The sequence below is a fragment of the Rana temporaria genome, chromosome 8 (genome assembly GCF_905171775.1).
Source record: "Rana temporaria chromosome 8, aRanTem1.1, whole genome shotgun sequence".
Lineage (NCBI taxonomy): Eukaryota > Metazoa > Chordata > Amphibia > Anura > Ranidae > Rana > Rana temporaria.
In genome coordinates, this window is record NC_053496.1 from 53,008,228 (window position 1) to 53,028,905 (window position 20,678).

A 20,678-nucleotide genomic window follows, 5' to 3' on the forward strand; every position below is an offset into this window, starting at 1 on the left:
AGTATGACACTCCACACCAGGGAGAAAGCCTCCCATTACTGTGTGTAGTTACAGACAGAAGAACAGGAAGTGAGGATTTCTCAGAAGAAATAAGGACATTTAAAAGCAAAATGGAAGGATGAGGTAAGTGAAGGAGGACTGCACTAAGGTAAAGGAAGCTTTTTAGGGGAAACAAAATTGTACCTTTACAACTCCTTTAACACCATGTGCTCTGATTTGTTAAAGAATGAATTAAATTGTCCTCCCCAGCCTGCAAATAGCATGATGCAACATGGACTAACTTTGTGTTGCCCAAAGCAAAAGCCAGCATAACATCAGTATAATCAGGTTTGGCGTTAGTGTACTTCTAATGTTGCAGGCTTGTAGCTTTTCACCTTGTACATGTTAAGGCGGTTGGCGTTATAATTTAAAAAAGGAGAATTCCACCTTTTGCAAAAAAAAGGATTTTTGTACTCACCGTAAAATCCATTTCTCCGAGTTCATAGACGGACACAGCCTTCATTGACCTTAGGGTTGCTTCTTCCTACCAGGAGATTTAGAAGCATAACCCTAAGGTCAATGAAGGCTGTGTCCGTCTATGAACGAAAGAGAAATAACCAATTTTGCAAAAAGATGAAAAGGCAAAGATTTAATATTTTGTTTTTGCATTTGAGCCTGCAAAGCATTGCAACTGCAATCAGTTGACCACGGGTGCAATACTCTGGCTCCTGCAGACTCTTCCTCCAGCTTGGCTACAAAGCATTGATGGACTACAAGTGCAGTAATATCACCACACTGGTGCTCCATTGAGAACTGCAGTCCCTCCGTGGTGGTGATGGCACTTGAAGTTTTTCTCATGCAGAGATTCCTGTGAATGAATGGTGTGGCATTGTGGAGCTAGCAGGGGATGACAAAAAAAAATAAATCAAAAAAATCAAACACGCAATCTTGTAAGTGGAGGGGGGGCTGTGCAATTCAGGATATTCATGATGCATCCCAAATAAAAAGGTAGAACATCAAAAATAGCCTAAAAGGTGAAGTAGGCTTTTAAATGTAGACAGTAAACGGTACACACGATAAAAGAAAACCTTGCTATTTATTTATTAAGAACACAAATATTTATCGCTGAACTGTTTGAGCTGCCAAAAGTGAACGAGCTTGTAGGTTTAATGTTAAAACATATATATATAAAAAAATACAGTTATATAAACAAAGTTCTAAAATAACCCGCATATGAAACGACATACGAAGACGGAAATATATAGAACATTCTTCCACGGGAATGTCATACACTATTTACACAGAATGTCCCAATTCTCAGTTCTGGATCCTCAGAGGAAGCTTGGATTTTGGGAGAACTGGTTCTCCATCTTCTGACACTTTGGTTCTTTCCAAGAGGCTCCCATTTGCTTTGTTCTCTTTTTCCTTCCTAGGTCCTTTCTTTTGCTATTTTACAAAGTGATGAAAAAAAAAAAAAGTCAGTTTTTTAATTTTCTTCACATCGCACAAACATATCCTATAGCATTTTAGAGTACTGAACCTCCCACAACAGTCTGGGATGCTGAAAGAGTTAACAGTCCAATAGTTTTTACACATACCGTATTTATCGGCGTATACCGCTCACATTTTTGCCCTAAAAAAATCAGGACAAAATCGTGGTTGCGAGGTATACGCCGATACCCGCGCCGAGTTTTGAATACTGCGCCGACATATACCGAGCGCAGTACACTCGGGCAGTCTCGGCTCCTTCCGCGCTCACGTCCTGGACGTACAGGACGTCAGCGCGGGTAGCCGAGCATTGCCGACAATACACGAGTGTACTGCGCTCTGTATATGTCGGCGCAGTATTCAAAACTCGGCGCGGGAAACGAGCGGGGAGGACGCGAGGACGCCGGACCCGACGAAGAGGACACCCGAAGCCGCAGAAGGACGCCGGACCCGACGAAGAGGACACCCGAAGCCGCAGAAGGACGCCGGACCCGACGAAGAGGACACCCGAAGCCGCAGAAGGACGCCGGACCCGACGAAGAGGACACCCGAAGCCGCAGAAGGACGCCGGACCCGACGAAGAGGACACCCGAAGCCGCAGACGGACGCCGGACCCGACGAAGAGGACACCCGAAGCCGCAGACGAACGCCGGACCCGACGAGGCCGCCGCGCAAGACACCAAAACTGTAAGTACAAAAAAAACGTTTTTCCCCACAGGATTGGGGGCAACTTTAGGGGTGCGCGGTATACGCGGGAGCGCGTTATACCACGATAAATAGGGTATATCATATATATACTGAGCAAATTTATAAACAAACACTTTTGTGTTTTCCCCATTTATCATGTTCACACATCTGTCTAAATAAATCGGTGTTGGTGAGCACTTCTCCTTTGCAAAGATAATCCATCCACCTCATAGGTGTGGCATATAAAGATGCTGATTAGACAGCATGATTATTGTACGTGTGCTTTAGGCTGGCCACAATAAAAGACCACACTCTAAAATATGTATTTGGGGGGGGGGGGGGGGGGCCAAAAACCAATCAGTATCTGGGGCCCATCTCCTTTGCATAGAGTTGATCAGTTTTACCTCTGAGCGGTAAACTTTCTTACTTGAAATCTTTTGTTTAGGCCGACTCTTTCAAATTCTGTTAGAAATTACCAATTGTCTTTACCTGGAAAAAGGGAACACCTCCATTTCGTTGGCAGAGAACATTCACATCAACAATGGATTTCTCACTCACAATGCTGTCATCAATAGTCACTGGTTCTTCTTCCAGGGAATCCTTATCCAAAAAAAAAATAATAATATGGAGAAAGAGTTTAAAAGCGTTACTAAACCCAGTAAGGCTGGGTTCACACTACGGTTTTCCCGTCCGTCAGTCGCATACGATTTATATGAAAAACCGTATGAGGCTGAAACGGACGGGAACGTATGGAACCGCACATATGTGCGTTTTCCATTGACATTAATGTTAAAGGAAAACGTATGCGGTTGCCATACTGTTTTAAAAACGACCGCAAAACCGTGGTTGAACACGGTTTTGCGTACGTTTAAAAAACGTTTTGCCAGCAAATCGTACGCACCCGGATGCATCTGAGTGCATACGATTTGCAATGCATTGTCTATCTATACTTTTTCCCGTCCGTGCCCATACGTTTTCAATACTGAAATCGTATGCGGCTGACGGACGGGAAAACCGTAGTGTGAACCCAGCCTAATACGTCAGCAGAATGGCACAGGCAGGCAAAAAAGCATAGACGTACGTCCCTTTGAAATTCCCGCCTAGCAGGCGCGCGCCCCCAGGTTCTGTAAATTCGATGTTCTCTGGGGGCCCGCGATTGCAGTAAGGAGAGGCAGAATGGGGAGACCATGTAAACAAGGCATTCCCCTGTTCTGCCTAGCAACATGACATGGTTCTACTGCTCCCCGTCATCGGGAGCAGTGATAACTCATGTTGTAGTGAGCCCACCCTCTACAGTTAGAACACATCCAGGGAAGACACTAAGGGCCCTTTCACACAGACGTGTTAGTGTACGGGCTCCGCTTTGCTCAGCAGGGAACACTCCGTTGGGGTACGTCATCGCACAATTGTCAAATAAAGTGGCGCAGTGCCAAATTGCAAAAAATTCTGTGTCGGGAAGGGGGGTAGAACCTTCCGGGGCTGAAGTAGGTAAAAAATTTATTGGCTAACTTTTTTTGTGTGTCTGTTTTACCTGGTTTTCTATTGTTATTCTCACTTCCTATATATCCCGCCGCAGCGATACACGTCACTTAGAGTGATTTGGGCCCTCCTACTTCCCCCTTTTGGGACCGGTGTGTCCCAGAAGACTGCGGGACCACTCAGCAAGCGCAGCGTGACTCATGCAGTAGGAAATCAACCTGAAGGCTTCACTGTCGGTTTCCCTTGGTTGCAATGCCGGCGCTTGCACCCGAAGCTGATGGACAAATGGGCTTGGGGTGCCCACATTATGGGAACCCTGGGACAGGCAAGTGTCCTAATAAAAGTCAGCAGCTATAGCATTTGTAGCTGCTGACTTTTAATATTTTTTGTACAGGCTGGAACTCCGCTTTAACTCAGTAATAACCCAGTTGCATCAATAAAAAAATATTAGAGAACTGCAATAGTACTCATACTGGTCAAGGTGGACAAAATATCCCTACCTAGGAGTTTAAAGCTGTAGTGAACCTTTGAAGAAATAAAAAATAAAATAAAAAAGGCGCAATACTAGCACATTAACCACTTTAATACAGGGCATTTTTACCCCCTTCCTACCCAGGCCAATCAGCGCCGTCACACTTTGAATGGCAACTGTGCGGTCATGTACCCAAATTCAATTTGCTCCCCCCCAATAGAGCTTTCTTTTAGTGGCAATTTATCACCTCTGTGGTTATTTTTTGCGCTAAACAAAAAGGGCAACAAGTTTGAAAAACTTTTTGCTATAGTAAATATCCCAATTTAAAATAAATAAATATAGAATTTTTTTCCCTCAGTTTAGGCCAATATGTATTGTACTTCTTTTTATATTATTACCAAAAATAAGTACATCAGTGCTATAAAAATGCACTGATTACTGTGTAAATGTGACTGGCAGGGAAGGGGTTAAACACTAGGGAGCGATCAAGGGGTGAATTTTGTGTCCTATGGAGTGATTCTAACTGTAGGCGGCAGGGACTCAAGGTGAGGAGACCGATCGGTGTTCCAGTAGGTTACACACCATCGGTCTCCTCTCACCTGACAGGACACAGATCCACGGTCCTGCTGTGTCAATGGGCAATCGTGGGTGCCGGCGGACATTGTGGCCGCTGGGCACGCGCACCGGCTCCCGAGCAACGCGGCGGGCATGCACCCTAGACAGCTGGGAAGCCCAGGACATCATATGACGCCCGCCCAGGATGGTAAGCGGTTAAGAACATACCTTGAAATGAAGCCCTCCAGCGGTGCGCTGACAGCGCTTTCATCCCCCCCCCTCCAGGTTCACAGGCTCCGGCTGCTTGAATGGCTGTGCTGTGATGCCACGGCACAGAGTTTTGAAGGAACAGCATGAGTAAGCTCTTCCTTCATAGCGCATGCGCCAGTGATGTCACCTGCTGTCAAAACAAATATTTCCTAAACGATGCACGTTTAGGAGATATTCGTTCTACATACAGGTAAGCTTTATCACAAAGGCAGAGTTTACTACCACTTTAAATTAGTCAGTCTGATGAGCTTAATATCAGCTTCCAAGAGGCCCTTAGCAGTTATGTAGCTCCTCACCTGATCCACAGGCTCCTCTGCTATGGACAGCACGCTGGTGATTGCATCCTGGATCTCCTCTTGTTTCTTTTTGTGCTGCTCCAGTAGAACCTGCCTGGGTGCCGTCTTTATGAGCACAGACGGGTATATGTATTCCTTTCTCTGGGGTGTTGTACCTGGAATCACATAAATTGGTCACCAGTGCATAAAAACTGCTCAGTCCATTAAACCTCCTATAAGAACGATGATTCAGTGTTTGAAGTCAGATACTGATCAGCTCATTGAACTAGTAGTCTTTAGTATTACACAAGGCCAGGCATCCAAAAGTCTTCACTTTCCTAAAGGCATTGCAGCTCCAGAGGCACTATGTCTAATCTGCACAATGCTTTGTTTTCCTGGCACATTGTCCATTCTAAAATAGGATAGGTGTCTGTAAGATCAGGTGTACAGAACAGAGGTACCTTAACCTACGATTTGCCAGGCCACATCTGACAAGGAGCCCACCTCTTAAGAATGTCTACTGCACCGACTGGGCAGTGCCTTCATAGTTGAAGCATACTTACCGTATTTATCGGCGTATATCGCGCACTATTTTCCCCTTAAAATAAGGGGAAAATCGTGGGTGCGCGATATACGCCGATAGCCGCTTCCCACGCTCAGTTTTAAATCCTGCGCCGACATATACCGAATGCAGTACACTCGGGTACATTCGGCCAGGCTCGGCTTCGCTCGTGCTCACGCATAAACGTCACAGAGCGTGAGTGCGAGCGACGCCGAATGTACCCGAGGCGTTCGAACTGAGCGCGGGAAGCAGGGACTCGACTTGAGGCGCGCGCTGGAGAAGCCGGGAGGACACAATCGAGGCCGCAGACGGACGCCGGACCGGACGATGGATGCTGGGAAGACACCAAACTGTAAGTAATGAAATCATATAACTTTTTTTTACAGGAATTTCGGGGGCAACTTTAGGGGTGCGCGGTATACGAGGGAGCGCGTTATACCGCGATAAATACGGTAAATATAAAAATAAACTTGTGTTTCTAAAAATGTTGGAAAAAGTGACGAGGGATCAGAACTGCCAGGGTGTCAATGTTGTGTATGTCCTCTTTTTGTCTTGGTGACCTCTCACTTGGACTGAAGGGGAGGAGAAATCAACAATGTAAAATTGTCACCAGAACAGAAATCGCAGGGAAATTTACCAAATGGGGACACTTGTGGAAATAACTGTCGAATGCCTTCTGGGCATTCACCGCCTGATGCATGAGGCTCCGGCATTTAACAGTGGTAGGAGGGCCACAACTAAACTGTGTGCATTCCAGACATTTATCCCTGGGCACACGCTGTCCTAAACAGATAGCGCTTGGTGCATCGCCCAGGCCTACCCAGCTGCAGCAGCTGTCAGTCTCAGAGTAGGAGTCTGCCAGCAGCGTGGATGGATGGTGTGCCTGTGCCCTCCAGCTTTAGCTAAAATACCAGAGCCTCGTGCACATTAGACGGGATTGATCTCATTTTTAGGCAAGCTTTACAGAAGGTCCTCATTTATAATCCAACCTGGCCCTGCCAAATATTACAGGCCTACAAGTGGCCTTTGCCATTAAAATCTGGGTTTCAATTTTACACCCAAGACTTACACTATTGCAACACACGGGCAATCTTTTTATTTTACTCCTTATTAACCCCTTAACGCCCGCCACGCAACTATATACGTCCGCAAAATGGCACGGACAGGCAGAAAGGTGTATATATACACGTCCTTGCCTTCTAGCGGGTGGGGGATCCGATCGGGACCCCCCAGCTGCGTGCGGTGGGCGGATTCCCTCGGGGAGCGATCCGGGACGACGGCGCGGCTATTCGTTTATAGCCGCTCCGTCGCGATCGCTCCCCGGAGCTGAAGAACGGGGAGAGCTGTATGTAAACACGGCTTCCCCGTGCTTCACTGTGGCGGCTGCATCGATCGAGTGATCCTTTTTATAAGGGAGACTCGATCGATGACGTCAGTCCTACAGCCACACCCCCCTACAGTTGTAAACACACACTAGGTGAACCCCAACTCCTACAGCGCCCCCTGTGGTTAACTCCCAAACTGCAACTGTCATTTTCACAACAAACAATGCAATTTAAATGCATTTTTTGCTGTGAAAATGCCAATGGTCCCAAAAATGTGTCAAAATTGTCCGAAGTGTCCGCCATAATGTCGCAGTCACGAAAAAAAAAACGCTGATCGCCGCCAATAGTAGTAAAAAAAAAAAAAAAAAAAAAAAATGCAATAAAACTATCCCCTATTTTGTAAACGCTATAAATTTTGCGCAAACCAATCGATAAACGCTTATTGCGATTTTCTTTACCAAAAATAGGTAGAAGAATACGTATCGGCCTAAACTGAGGAAATTTTTTTTTATATATGTTTTTGGGGGATATTTATTATAGCAAAAAGTAAAAAATATTGCATTTTTTTTCAAAATTGTCGCTCTATTTTTGTTTATAGCGCAAAAAATAAAAACCGCAGAGGTGATCAAATACCACCAAAAGAAAGCTCTATTTGTGAGGAAAAAAGGACGCCAATTTTGTTTGGGAGCCACGTCGTACGACCGCGCAATTGTCTGTTAAAGTGACGCAGTGCCAAATCGCAAAACCTGGCCTGGGCATTTAGCTGCAAAATGGTCCGGGGCTTAAGTGGTTAATAGCATCTAATATTTTATCTAGGGGAAGCTGAATCAAATGCTGAACTGGAAAAGCTTCCAAATACTGTACATTTTGGTCAGCCATCAGTAGGATGTCAGAAAAGAGCAAACATGGAGATTCCCAATGGTTACTGTGCCGCTTGCTTAATATTACAAGAATGCTTATGGAGATTTATGACAGAAAAATCTGCAGACACAGAAAAGGTGCAATGTTGTGCTTACACCTTCTATACCAGTGGTCTACAGCCCTTTGCTTGCCTTTATCTGGCCCATGAGGCATGATTCCTGCCACTGACACCAACAATGGGCATCATCATGGGGTGCTATTCCTACCACTGACACCAACTACTTCTCCCTCCAATATCAAAGATGGGTCATTGTTTATTCCCACTGGACACAATCCAGGCCCTCTAGATTCTGAGAGCATGAAAAGCACACTGGCCCTTTGTTTAGAAAACTTAGAGACGCCTGTCCTATACTAGCCTAAATTCTGCCATTATCTAGCTATGGAGTGCTTTGTCTCAGGACAAAATGGTACTGCAAAGATGAACCATAGGGGTTTCAAACAATTCCCGCTCTACACGCCTGCTGTGAGATAGAACTATGCGATCAACCGTATATTCACATCTCAGCTGCTGCAATATACACCCCAGTGGTATTTAAAGCGACTCTAAAGCATTAGAGCCCTTTCACACTGGTGCGTTTTTGCGGTAAAAATAGCGCTATTAAAGTGCTCATAAAACGCCACCTCCATTGAAATTAATTGAAAACGCTGTAAAATCGCAAGTAAAATAGCGGTGTTTTGCCGCTATTTTAACGCTCCGCTATAGGCGTTTCCAGTGTGAAAGTGCTCTTAAGGTTTTTTTTTACCTTAAAGTGGAGTTCCACCCATAAATATAACATTACATCAGTAGTTTTAAAAAAATGTCATTAGTCCTTTACGAATTCTTTTTTTTTTTTTTAGATGTCTTTAAAAAGTGTTGTTGCTAGGCAGAATAGTTAATCTTCCCACTTCCTGCACCTAGGTGCTTAATGCTTCCTAACCTACACCGCACAGACTCCTGGGAATGTAGTGGGTGTAACTTTCCAGGAGTCTGTGCACTCCCCAGTCTCAAAGAATCATGTGACTTGGACAGCACAGGTGCTGAAACCTAATCTGACACTGCTTGTGCAGCACTGAGCATGTGCGAGATCTGCAAGGCTGAAATCCAGGAAGTCATGCAGTCTGGCTTCATGATGCCCACACTTAAGATGGCCCCAGTCAATTTCTATTTTATAAAGTGTCTAAATGCTGTAACAACCTAACAAAACGGACCTAAGTTTACAGACTAACTTTACTAGAATACATTAAGCTTGTGTATTACAGGCGTATTTATATTTAAAAAGTGAAATTGTGGCCGGAACTCCGCTTTAATGCAATTAATTCTAGTGACAAGGGAGCGGGCCAAGTCCCACTGTCTGTTAATGGACGCAGCAGCGGGTCTTTGGAGCGAGACCACATGAGTGCCCCTATGGCTTCCTATTGGGGGCAACAGCAAGAGGTGTGGAAGCGGGAGACCCGTGAAGACAACAGGGCTTCTATGTGCAATTCTATTGCACAAAGCAGGCAATAGACATGTTTGTTATTTAAAAAAGAAAAAAAAAATTGCTTTATAATCACATTAAGCTAATCGGCTACATGTTTTACCACATACCATAACATATGACAAATAGAAATAATCTGCATTAAATGCCACTTGGCAGTGCTATAAATTTGTGCATCAACACAAAAGCATAAAAAAAAAAAAAGTGTGTGTGTGTATATATCCCAAACTCAAAAAAAAAATTCTGTGTTGAAATAAAATACAATTATTGTAATAGTGTGTATGAATTGCAATAATTGTATTTTAACACTGATATCTTTGGGGGAATATATATATATATATATATATATATATATATATATATATATATATATATATATATATATATATATATATATATATATATATAATAAAAATAATAATATCTCTTCCTCTCATTTTTATTTTTGCTAGTGCAAGCACATGAATTTACTTTTATATCGACCTCTTGCTATCCCATATACAGCAGCACTAGGACTTGAAGGTCAGGACAAGGAACATGCCGATAGTTTACAAATATACTTATTTAAGCTACCACCAAATCATGATAGAATAAAAAAATGCATAAAATTCTACCTTGCAGTGCTATAAATTTGTGGATTAACACCAAAGAGAGATAATTATATATATTATATTAGTATCTACACATCAAGTGTAGCTCGCAGTTTATAAAAAGTGCTCAGACAGTACCAGCAGGTCAAGAAAAATAAAGATAAAAAAATAAAAATGCCAAAATATAAAAATGATAATAAATAATCTCACCAGTGGGAATATCGTTCCTGAGCTCTTGTGTAATGTAGGAGTGAACTTTACTTATTCCATCCTGTGCTTGTTCACAGAGTTCCAGCTTCTGCTCCACAATGGTCTGCTTGTCATCATTAACTCGTTCCACCAATTTTAATAAATCCTTCTCCGCCAAGCCGTGCTGCTGGTTCACCATCCCTGTAACACTCTCCGTCGAAGATCCACAGAAGCTTCCCACATCCTACACATTACAAAAACAGTTCTATCTTAGCACAATACCCAGTTTTGAGCAATTCAAAATTATTATTTAAAGGGGTTGTAAAGGTAATTTTTTTTCCTAAAGATCTTCCTTTACCTTAGTGCAGTCCTCCTTCACTTACCTTATCCTTCCATTTTGCTTTTAAATGTCCTTATTTCTTCTGAGAAATCCTCACTTCCTGTTCTTCTGTCTGTAACTACACACAGTAATGCAAGGCTTTCTCCATGGTGTGGAGTGTTGTGCTCGCCCCCTCCCTTGGACTACAGGAGAGTCAGGACGCTCTCCACGTTGCAGATAGAGAAAGGAGCTGTGTGTTAGTGGGCATCCTGACTCTCCTAGTCCAAGGGAGGGGGCGAGCATGACACTCCACCCCAGGGAGAAAGCCTTGCATTACTGTGTGTAGTTACAGACAGAAGAACAGGAAGTGAGGATTTCTCAGAAGAAATAAGGACATTTAAAAGCAAAATGGAAGGATGAGGTAAGTGAAGGAGAACTGCACTAAGGTAAAGGAAGCTGTTTAAGAAAAATAAATTGTACCTTTACAACCCCTTTAAATGTCTGGCTTACTCTTACCATTATAATATAGGAACATTTTGTGTGCCTTACTGTATGACGTGCACTCGATTGTGTCATCAGCTTTGATTGCCAAATTAAGTTTGCATTTGACATCCATTTCAGGCACTACTGAGAACATTCAGAATTCTGACAGGTGCAATCTACCCAGTTTCAGCTGCTTTTGCATCCCCATAGACTTTCAGCCCCCAGTTCACACCGAATCAGACTTTGAAATCGCATTTCAAAGTTACGCGTTAGTGCGACTTAGGCTGACATCTTTGCAACTTCATGCACAGATGTCTATGCAAGTCGCACCTGAAAATAAGCGAAAATAGTGCAGGAAATGTTTTCAAAATGGTGCTACATCGCAAAGTCGGCATCGCACTGATTTGAACAGTTCCATTACCAATAATAGGGTCTGGCTTGTCATGCGATTTGGACCTGTCAAATTGCATGACAAGTCGCATATAAAGATGGAGATGTGTGATCCCACACATCTCATTCAAAGTCCCAAGCCCCTCTTTTTGTTAAATGACAGTTGTGTTCCAGTCAGTGCAAGAACAGATTAATTTTCTTTGGAACCATGCACAGTTGCACCAGCTTTAGTAAAAATGGGCCTTCCGTGTTTTTTTTTCCGCCAACCAGGGTCCAGACTTGTAGGCCACGCCCAACCTGCCCTTCTGCACCCTGTCCAACAGAAGCATGTAAAAGGGACAGGGTATAGGAAAAGCGGGCACATTTTACCCCGATGCACTACATGTAACCAAGGCCCCTTTCACACTGGGGCGGGATGTGCGGTGGCGGTATAGCGGTGCTATACCGTCTGAATTGCTGTCGAATACAGCCGCAATTCCACCGCTAGTGGTGCAGTAATAACCCCACTAACCGCCGAAAAGGGGTTAATACCGCCCGCAATACGACTCTGCAGAGGCGGTATTACTGCAGTGCCCATTGCTTTTAATGGGAAGGAGCGGTAAAACACAACGCTCCAAAGATGCTGCTGGCAGGACTTTTGGAGCGGTCCCCGCCAGCGCATCGCCTCAGTGTGAAAGCTTTCGGCTTTTACATTGAGACTGCAGGGAAGGAGTTTTTCAGGCGGCATTTAGGAGCCATTTTTAGCGCTAAACCGCCTGAAAAACTCCTCAGTGTGCAAGGGGCCTAAATCAGTTGCATTTAAAATAAGTTGGCCATGACTGAACATAGTTCTCAGACATACATCCAGTAAATATTCTATGTTTGATACAAAAACTTACCTTTTGGAAACCTTGAAGCTGTATCTTGGCAAGCTGCAAATAGACTTCCTGTTGTTCAGTGGCAGAAGCGATTTTCTTGGTGGCAACCTCGCACCACTCTTCTGTGTCGTGTGATATGGCATCAATACTCGAGCGGAGCTTCTCACACTGTCTGATGGACTCCTCTACACTGCTTAGGTTTGATCCTGCCTGCTGCCGAATCTCACCTTCTATGTCTGCACACTTATCCACAAATTTATTGTGGTGGGTGGACGTTTTTTCAATGGCGTCAGATGTAACGCTGCAAGAAGAACAATGGTTAACGAACATATGAAAGTAGACCTAGGACGGGTACAGCTCTGGGATGGTTTCCATGTTTCTACAATAAAGTGTCACTAAACCCAGGACCCTGTATTTACTATATCTGGTCTCTCACGGTACACAGATGGAGATGCAATCATTTTAATAAATATAAACTGTCTCAGCCGTATATAGCAGCCTTGTGATTTCTATCAGTGACCAGCCCAGCACCAGGTAAATCTTGTATGACCCCTGACCCTCTGTCTGGACAGTGCTGATTGGCCCTGTGCACCCTCAAAAAAAAACGTACAGTAAAACCTTGGTTTGAGAGTGTTTTGCAAGACAAGCAAAATGTTTTAATACATTTTGCCTTGATATACAAGCGATGTCTTGACATAAGAGTAGCGTCATGTCACAACTGAGTATAAAAAAGACGAGAGGAGCCTCTAAGTATAGCAATATGGTTACATTTAATGAAGGTACAACATTTAGCAACTTATTGCTACACTTAGAGGTGCCTCTCTTTTATACCCTGTAAAAAAATGCTTTGATATACAAGTGCTTTGGATTACAAGCATGTTTCTGGAACCAATTATACCCGCTAACCAAGGTTTTACTATAGGGGGAAAACCTCTCTAGCAATACACACCAAACTGAGTATGTGAAGCTTATACCCCCCCAAAGGCTCTGTTCTATCAGCAGATGGATTGGAAGAAAAATGAAATCAGAGAAGACAGGATCAAACAGCCTTTTTTCACAATGCAGAGGATTAACCCCTTAGGTTTCACAGAGAGTATAACAAACAGGTTTTACTGCATATACAGACTGATTTTTTGGTTGTGGGTTCAGTAACACTTAAAAAAAGAAGAGTAACGTTTAACCACTTGAGATCCGCGCTATAGACAAAAGACGTCCACAGCGCGGCTCTCTTCAGACGTCCTTTTATGTGCATTACCCGCACGCGCCACTGGGGGGCGCGCGGCGGGTAACCACTGTCCCGACGCATCGCCGAAGAGCCGATGCGTGTACCTGGCGGCCGCGATGTCCGCCGGGTACACGCGATCGTCGGTGACACGGCAGGTGACAGCAAGGACGTGAAGCTCTGTGTGTAAACACAGAGCTCCACGTGCTGTCAGAGGAGAGGAGACCGATCTGTGTCCCTTGTACATAGGGACACAACATCGGTTACCTCCCCCAGTCACCCCCCTTCCCCCACACAGTTAGAACACACCCAGGATACACATTTAACCCCCTTCCTAGTGTTAACCCCTTCACTGCCAGTCACATTTATACAGTAATGTATTTTTATCAGGGCTGTGGAGTCGGTAGATAAATGTTCCGACTCCTCAGTTTTATGTACTTCCGACTCCGACTCCGATGTATTAATATGCGAATGTATTTTATACATTCCTTGAGGGAAAGAAACGCAACCTACCACAGGACTACTACTTTTGGTGCACACCGACGCTTCGTTGAGGCTGGTTGTGACGAACACAGTGTGCCTCGTCATTTTCTGGAGCACCACGACCGGTCTACGGAGGGCCTACGGGTATGGGTCATTGAATCCATACCTAGGGGCCTCTCTGAGGCTGAGCGTTTCTCCAGACTGTGCGAACGCGAGACCTTCTGGATATTTACCCTTGATTGTCTCTCTCCTCTCGGCCTCAACGAAGAATTAGATGTCAATGCCATCCTTTAAATATCCAAATATACATATTCCTTACATCTTTACCACATATCTACACGCGTATGTGGATGCATGCATATGTGTGTTTATGTATGCAGCCCTACATACACGCGCATTCTCCTTTTTCTTTCCCCCCCCCCCTCCCTATATTCCCCTATACTCTATTACTTATCAGTTTCCATTTACATCTGGGCCTGATATACTCAATGATTGTTCCTACTTGTCCTTGTATTGTATTTTGATGCGATCAATCCTTATTTCTTTTATTATTATTTTTATTTTTATTTCTATTTTTATCATCTGTATTTTTATATTTACATTCAATATCTGCCTCATCATAGCCTTGTGGTTCTATTGCCACTGCCCGAAGTATCACCCCTTAGTAGTATTCCCATTATAATATCATTTTAAATTAAGGCACCGTTTATATATCCTTACTTTGGTGGCCCTCTAGTGTCCAAAACTTGTAATACGTTTTCCACTTTTTAATCATGTTTCCCCCACTATATGTATACACAGTCACTTTGACTATACATATGTAGATAATCATTTAATATCCACCCTCCTCAGATTATACCTTTCCATTTGTATTATATACACATATATATATATAAGTCTTGTCCCGCTGTCAGTTTTAATCAAGTAATTCGATTCACTTTCGTTTGCTCGGTATCCCTGTATGCCCATTGGTCGGCACTGATCACATGACTGTTTAAAATATGAGCCCTGTCTTCCATTCACTACACTTGAAAAAGGAGCGCGCTGGTCTTTTCCGTGCGCCGGCTCTGAAACGCGTTGTGGTCCCCCTCAGCCACCGTCCGACCTGACGTCACGCAACAGCTGACGAATCCATTGCCCAGCAGCGGCACAACAACCAGGACTCAGCCGTCTCTCTCCCCGGCTCTCTCCGGCTGCCCAGCTCTGACGCTTTGCGGACTGTCTGCTACAGATGCACGCCAGCCTCCACGACTGCACCATATTATTATGATGTAAGTGCTGGATATATATTTTTATGTTTTAAATTAAAAGCAGTATACTCAGAGGCGCTTCCCTCTTTTTGTCTTTCTCTTGCATACACCGAGCTGACTTCGCTCCTGGATAGCAGCCCTGAACTACTGCCTTCAACCACATCAGTTCCTCATTTTTATCAACTACAACCTCTTTAGGCATTTATGCTGGGACTGAACCTATCATGGATTTTTGAATATCACCAGTCACACTGTATATCCCCAATGTGTTTTGTGATTTTTATCTCAAACTAATCAATCAACTTTATTATCATTATTTTTATTATCACTTTTATTTTTATTTATTGTTAACCCTTTAGTTGATTGTTCTGTGCAAGCACCCTGAGCGCTGCACTCCACCCATTTTTTTCTACCACAGGACTACTGGCTGGGAAGCCAACAGTCTACTGTATTGCACAGTTTAAGCAAAAGACAAACACAATGAAAACAATCAAGTGGCTGGATAGTAGCAGCAGGCATAAACATCAGGAACAGGATCTTTACCAGTTCAAAAATACAAACCACATTATTTGGTTGTGTTAGAACAAAAACAAAGCTCATCTATAATGAACCAAAAACAAAATCTGTAAAACCTAGAAATGGTTTATATTAATCTTGAAATGTAGTTCTAGGCTTAGCAAATGCAAATCAATTCAATGTAGAGTTCTAAGGAAGAGAATTGCCTCTGCCAGATCCTCTTTCATAGAGGCTCTTAAGTCAGACTTTATTATTTTTAGGGCTGAAAATAATCTTTCGACACTGACTTGGGTGGGTGGCATTGCAGTAACTATTCTGGCCACATCACTAACGATCTCTGGATAAACAAGGATGGCTTCTTCAACAGTAAGTTTTGATGAGCGATCATACTTTTCAACTTCTTTTAGTGCTTTATAAAACTCCTGTTGGAATTTTTTTATTTGGACACTTACTGGTTCTCTAACATGCGTTCCCTGTAAAAGCAGAACACAACACTATGGAAAGTATAAGTATTGCAGCTCCTAATTGTGCGTTGCGTGCCATATAGTGAAGCACATGAAAAGCATGCTTCGTCACGGTCACTTAACGTGTTCGTTTTGCGGTTACGTGAGGCACTGCATGCATTGGTCTCTATTCTTACAGTAGAGAAGTCATTAATTATAACTTTTTGTGAATTGGGACATTTAAACTTGCTTTTTTTTTTTTATTCCAATCTAAATTTAGTAGGAGTCGGAGCATTGTTTGCCGACTCCGACTCCAGGTACCCAAAATTTCCCCCGACTCCGACTCCACAGCCCTGATTTTTATAGCACCAATCGCTGTATAAAATGTGAATGGTCCCAAATTTGTGTCAAAAGTGTCCGATACGTCCGCGGCAATACCGCAGTCTCAATTAAAAAAAAAAAAAAAAAAAAAAAAAAAATCGCAGATCGCCGCCATTACTAGTAAAAAAAAAAAAAAAAAAATCATAACTCTGTTCCCCATTTTGCAGGCGCTATAACTTTTGCGCAAACCAGTCGCTTATTGCGATTTTTTTTTTATATATACTTTTTAATTTGTCGCTCTTTTTTTGTTTATTGCGCAAAAAATAACCGCAGAGGTGATCAAATACCACCAAAATAAAGCTCTATTTGTGGGGAAAAAAGAACGTCAATTTTGTTTGGGGGCCACGTCGCACGGCCGCGCAAATGTCAGTTAAAGCGACGCAGTGCCGGAAGCTGAAATTTCGCCTGGGCACGAAGGGGGTTTATGTGCCCAGTAAGCAAGTGGTTAAAACTTAGAAGTGCTTCACAGAAGTCAACAAGTTTGGTAAAAAGGCAAAAGCGCTAATGTTTTCCACTAACGAACTACTTCACTGCTGTCCAATCAAAAGTCATCACCACTATGCAGCCTATTCATTAATTAGTCAGCAATAAAGATTGATTTTTAGAAAAGCTACAATCTTACAATTCATTCAGCCTTTCTGTTCTAGTGAGCAGACAAACTTTTTTTCTTGAAAGATTTACATATTCATTATATATTTAATTTAATTGGAGTATGTAAAAACCACACCCCAAAAAAAAACAACACATACTTATCCATATCTTCCCGCAGTAAGCCTGTAGTTCTTCGCAACCTTTCTTCTTTATTCAGAAGTCCTTGGAAGGTGTGAGCAAATAGGTTCAACTGATTTTGCATGGAACTCATAAGCTTATTTACTTCCTGCAAATAATAATAAAAAAAAAATATGATGACATCAACTACAGTACTAGAGTTTCAAAACAGCATAGAGTTTCCTTTCAGACAACCAGACAGAAATGATGGCACTAGTGGAGCGTGCATACTGTCCTGAATAATAAAGAATTTTACCGATCATTTATCTAAAAAACTGTTAGGCCCATTTCACATGTGCGGACCGTATGTCTGCATTTTCATCCATCTGTTTGTGTATGAAAACAGGACATACATTGGTCCCTATGTGATTGCGGGTGTCAGCGGATGAACATCCGCTGACACCCGTAATCAACCGCCTCCGCAAAGATCCGATTTTGCGGACGGAAGAAAATACTATTTTTTCTTCCGTCTGCGGATCGGATCGAACACGGACACACAGTCCGTGTTCATCCGATCCCCCCATAGGGAAGAGCGTTGAAAAGACAGGGCGGTCCCTGCACAGTGTGCGGGGACCGCCCTGTCATCCGCCGGCTCAGCAGGGATATACGGAGCGATCCCCGCCGAGCTGACGGACACACGGAGGCGGATCATTACTGATCCGCCCCGTGTGAAAGGGCCCTTATAGGAGTCGTAAAGTCTCAAGGTTTATCACCTTAATGCATTCTATGGTGCAGCTGCCCCCCAGAGCCCCCCCTTTTACTTACCTGAATCCGATCATTCCAGCAAAGAAAACAAGCCCAGCAGCTCCAGCCGCTGTCTCGGGTCCTCATTGGATAGATTGATAGCAGCAGGAGCCATTGTCTCCAGCATCCATCAAATCTAGTGACACAGGAACCGGGCGGGACCGAGTCCTGCTATCTGTGTCAATGGACGCGGCAGGACTTGGGAGCGCACCTGCACGTGTGCACCCAGGTAAAGCGGCTCTCCATAGGGGCACTTGACGTGGAGGAGGAGCCAGGAGCGCCGCCAGGGGACCCCAGAAACGGAGGATCGAGGCTGCTCTGTAAAAAAAAAAAAAAAAAACTTCCACAGAGCAGGTAAGAATAACATACCGTATTTATCGGCGTATACCGCGCACGTTTTTCCACTTAAAATAAGGGGGAAGTCGTGGGTGCGCGATATACGCCGATAACCGCGCTCAGTTTGAATGCCTGCGCCGACATATACAGAGTGCAGTACACTCGGCTACATTCAGCCAGGCTCGGCTTGGCTTCGTGTTCACGCATAAATGTCACAGAGCGTGAACACGATCGAAGACGAGCCTGGCCGAATGTAGCCGAGTGTACTGCACAACGGTATATGTCGGCGCAGGCATTCAAACTGAGCGCAGGAAGCGGCGATTCGACGGGTAACAGCGTGGGAGGACACCACCGAAGCCGCAGACGGACGCCGGACCCGACACCACCGAAGCCGCAGACGGACGCCAGACCCGACGAATCCGCCGATGGACGCCACGCAAGACACCAAACTGTAAGTACTAAAATGCTTTTTTTTTTTTTAACAGGAATGCGGGTCCACATTAGGGGTGTGTGCTATACGCCGGAGCGCGCAATACCCCAATAAATACGGTAGTTAGAAAGAAAAAAACACCACAACTTTACAATCACTTTAAAGCGGCGTTACGACTTAAATTATTATTTTTAAAGTCAGCAGCTACAAATACTGCAGCTGGTGACTGGGGGAATGCATTAAGGTAAAAATCACGAAGGTTTACAACCCCTTTACTTGACACAATGGTGTTCACTGAAAAAAAAAACAAAAAAAAAACCCATGAGTGAAAACATGTCTGGGGCTTTACCTCGGAATGCATAGTCTGAGCAGACTGGATCTCCTCTCGCAAACACTGAGAATCAGACTGAATACTGGACAGGGCTGATGTGGAATCCAGACGCAACTTGTGCAGCATCATAGAATGGTCAGTGAAAAATTGTCTCATTTCTTCTTTATGGGCACCAACCTAAAAGAAAAAAAAATTCAATATAAGATAAAATATCACACAACACTCAGCAAGATTACAGCACAAATGATTCTTCATGCTATGAACCAAGCATCAATCCTTTACATTGTTGCTCACTCCTGCTGTATCCCACAGCAAACATTTACCAACTTCAAATTTAGAGGAGCTAGACTGAAACAAATGCTTGGGATTGATGGGATACAGTCAATAGAAGCCGATCTCTCTACCAGCACCAAAGAAGGCATTTACAGCCAGTGGGCCAGATTCAGGTACAAACAAGCATATCTGTGCGGCGGCGTAACGTATCCGATTTACGTTACGCCCCCGCTAGTTTTTCAGGCAAGTGCTTTATTCACAAAGCACTTGCCTGTAAAGTTGCGGCGGCGTAGCGTAAATCACCCGGCAGAATTTAAATTCGGCGGGTAGGAGACGTGTATCATTTAAATGAAGCGCGTGCGCCGTCCCTAAAATATCTTAGTGTGCATTGCTCCAAATGACGTCGCAAGGACGTCATTGGTTTCGAAGTGAAAGTAAATGACGTCCAGCCCCATTCACGGACGATTTGCGCAAACGACGTAACTTTTTAAAATTTTGACGCGGGAACGACGGCCATACTTAACATTGGCTGCGCCTCATATAGCAGGGGCAACTTTACGCAGGGAAAAGCCTAACGTAAACGTTGTAACTTTACTGCGTCGGCCGCGCGTACGTTTGGGAATTTGCGTATCTAGCTAATTTGCATACTCAACGGGGAAATCGATGGAAGCGCCACCTAGCGGGCAAAAAAAAAATTGCAGTTTAGATCCGACGGCGTAAGAGACTTACGCCAGTCGGATCTAATGGATATCTATGCGTAACTGATTCTAAGAATCAGTCGCATAGATACAACGGCCCAGATTAGGACTTGCGACGGCATACATGGCGCTGCGCCGTCGTAAGTCCTTTGTGAATCTGGGCCAGTATGAATAACTGGCTGGAATTCACCCTAGAAGAAAATAATAAAAAAATAAAATAAAAGTCAACAGGTACAAATACTGTAGTTGCTGACTTAAAGCGGTGTTCCAGCTTTTTTTTTTAAGCTGCCGAATTTTACCAAGAACACTTACCTGTCCAGGGAGCCCACAATGTCGGCACCCGAGGCCGAACAGTGCCTCGGATGCTGCCGCCACCATCTTCGCTAGCGCTGCTTCACTTCCCAGTTTCCCTACTGCGCATGCGCAAGTGGCGCTGCACAATCCAAATGCTCCCTCCTGTCTTCTTTCTCCCAGAAGACAGCAGGGAGGACAGGAAGTGGCATAG

General features: G+C 44.0%; 1 protein-coding gene across 1 annotated transcript in view; it reads right to left on the reverse strand.

Moving 5' to 3' along the window:
• Positions 1-1,056: 1,056 nt before the first annotated feature.
• KIF11 (kinesin family member 11) overlaps positions 1,057-20,678 on the reverse strand; it is a 59,359-nt gene continuing 39,737 nt past the window's right edge. The window contains exons 17-23 of the mRNA XM_040361796.1: positions 19,221-19,379; positions 17,343-17,470; positions 12,320-12,599; positions 10,271-10,493; positions 5,227-5,381; positions 2,644-2,754; positions 1,057-1,425 (exon numbers count right to left, since the gene is read on the reverse strand). Of these exons, the coding sequence (XP_040217730.1) occupies positions 1,297-1,425; positions 2,644-2,754; positions 5,227-5,381; positions 10,271-10,493; positions 12,320-12,599; positions 17,343-17,470; positions 19,221-19,379 (1,185 nt within the window). The 3' untranslated portion in view covers positions 1,057-1,296. The remainder of the gene's footprint in view (positions 1,426-2,643; positions 2,755-5,226; positions 5,382-10,270; positions 10,494-12,319; positions 12,600-17,342; positions 17,471-19,220; positions 19,380-20,678) is intronic.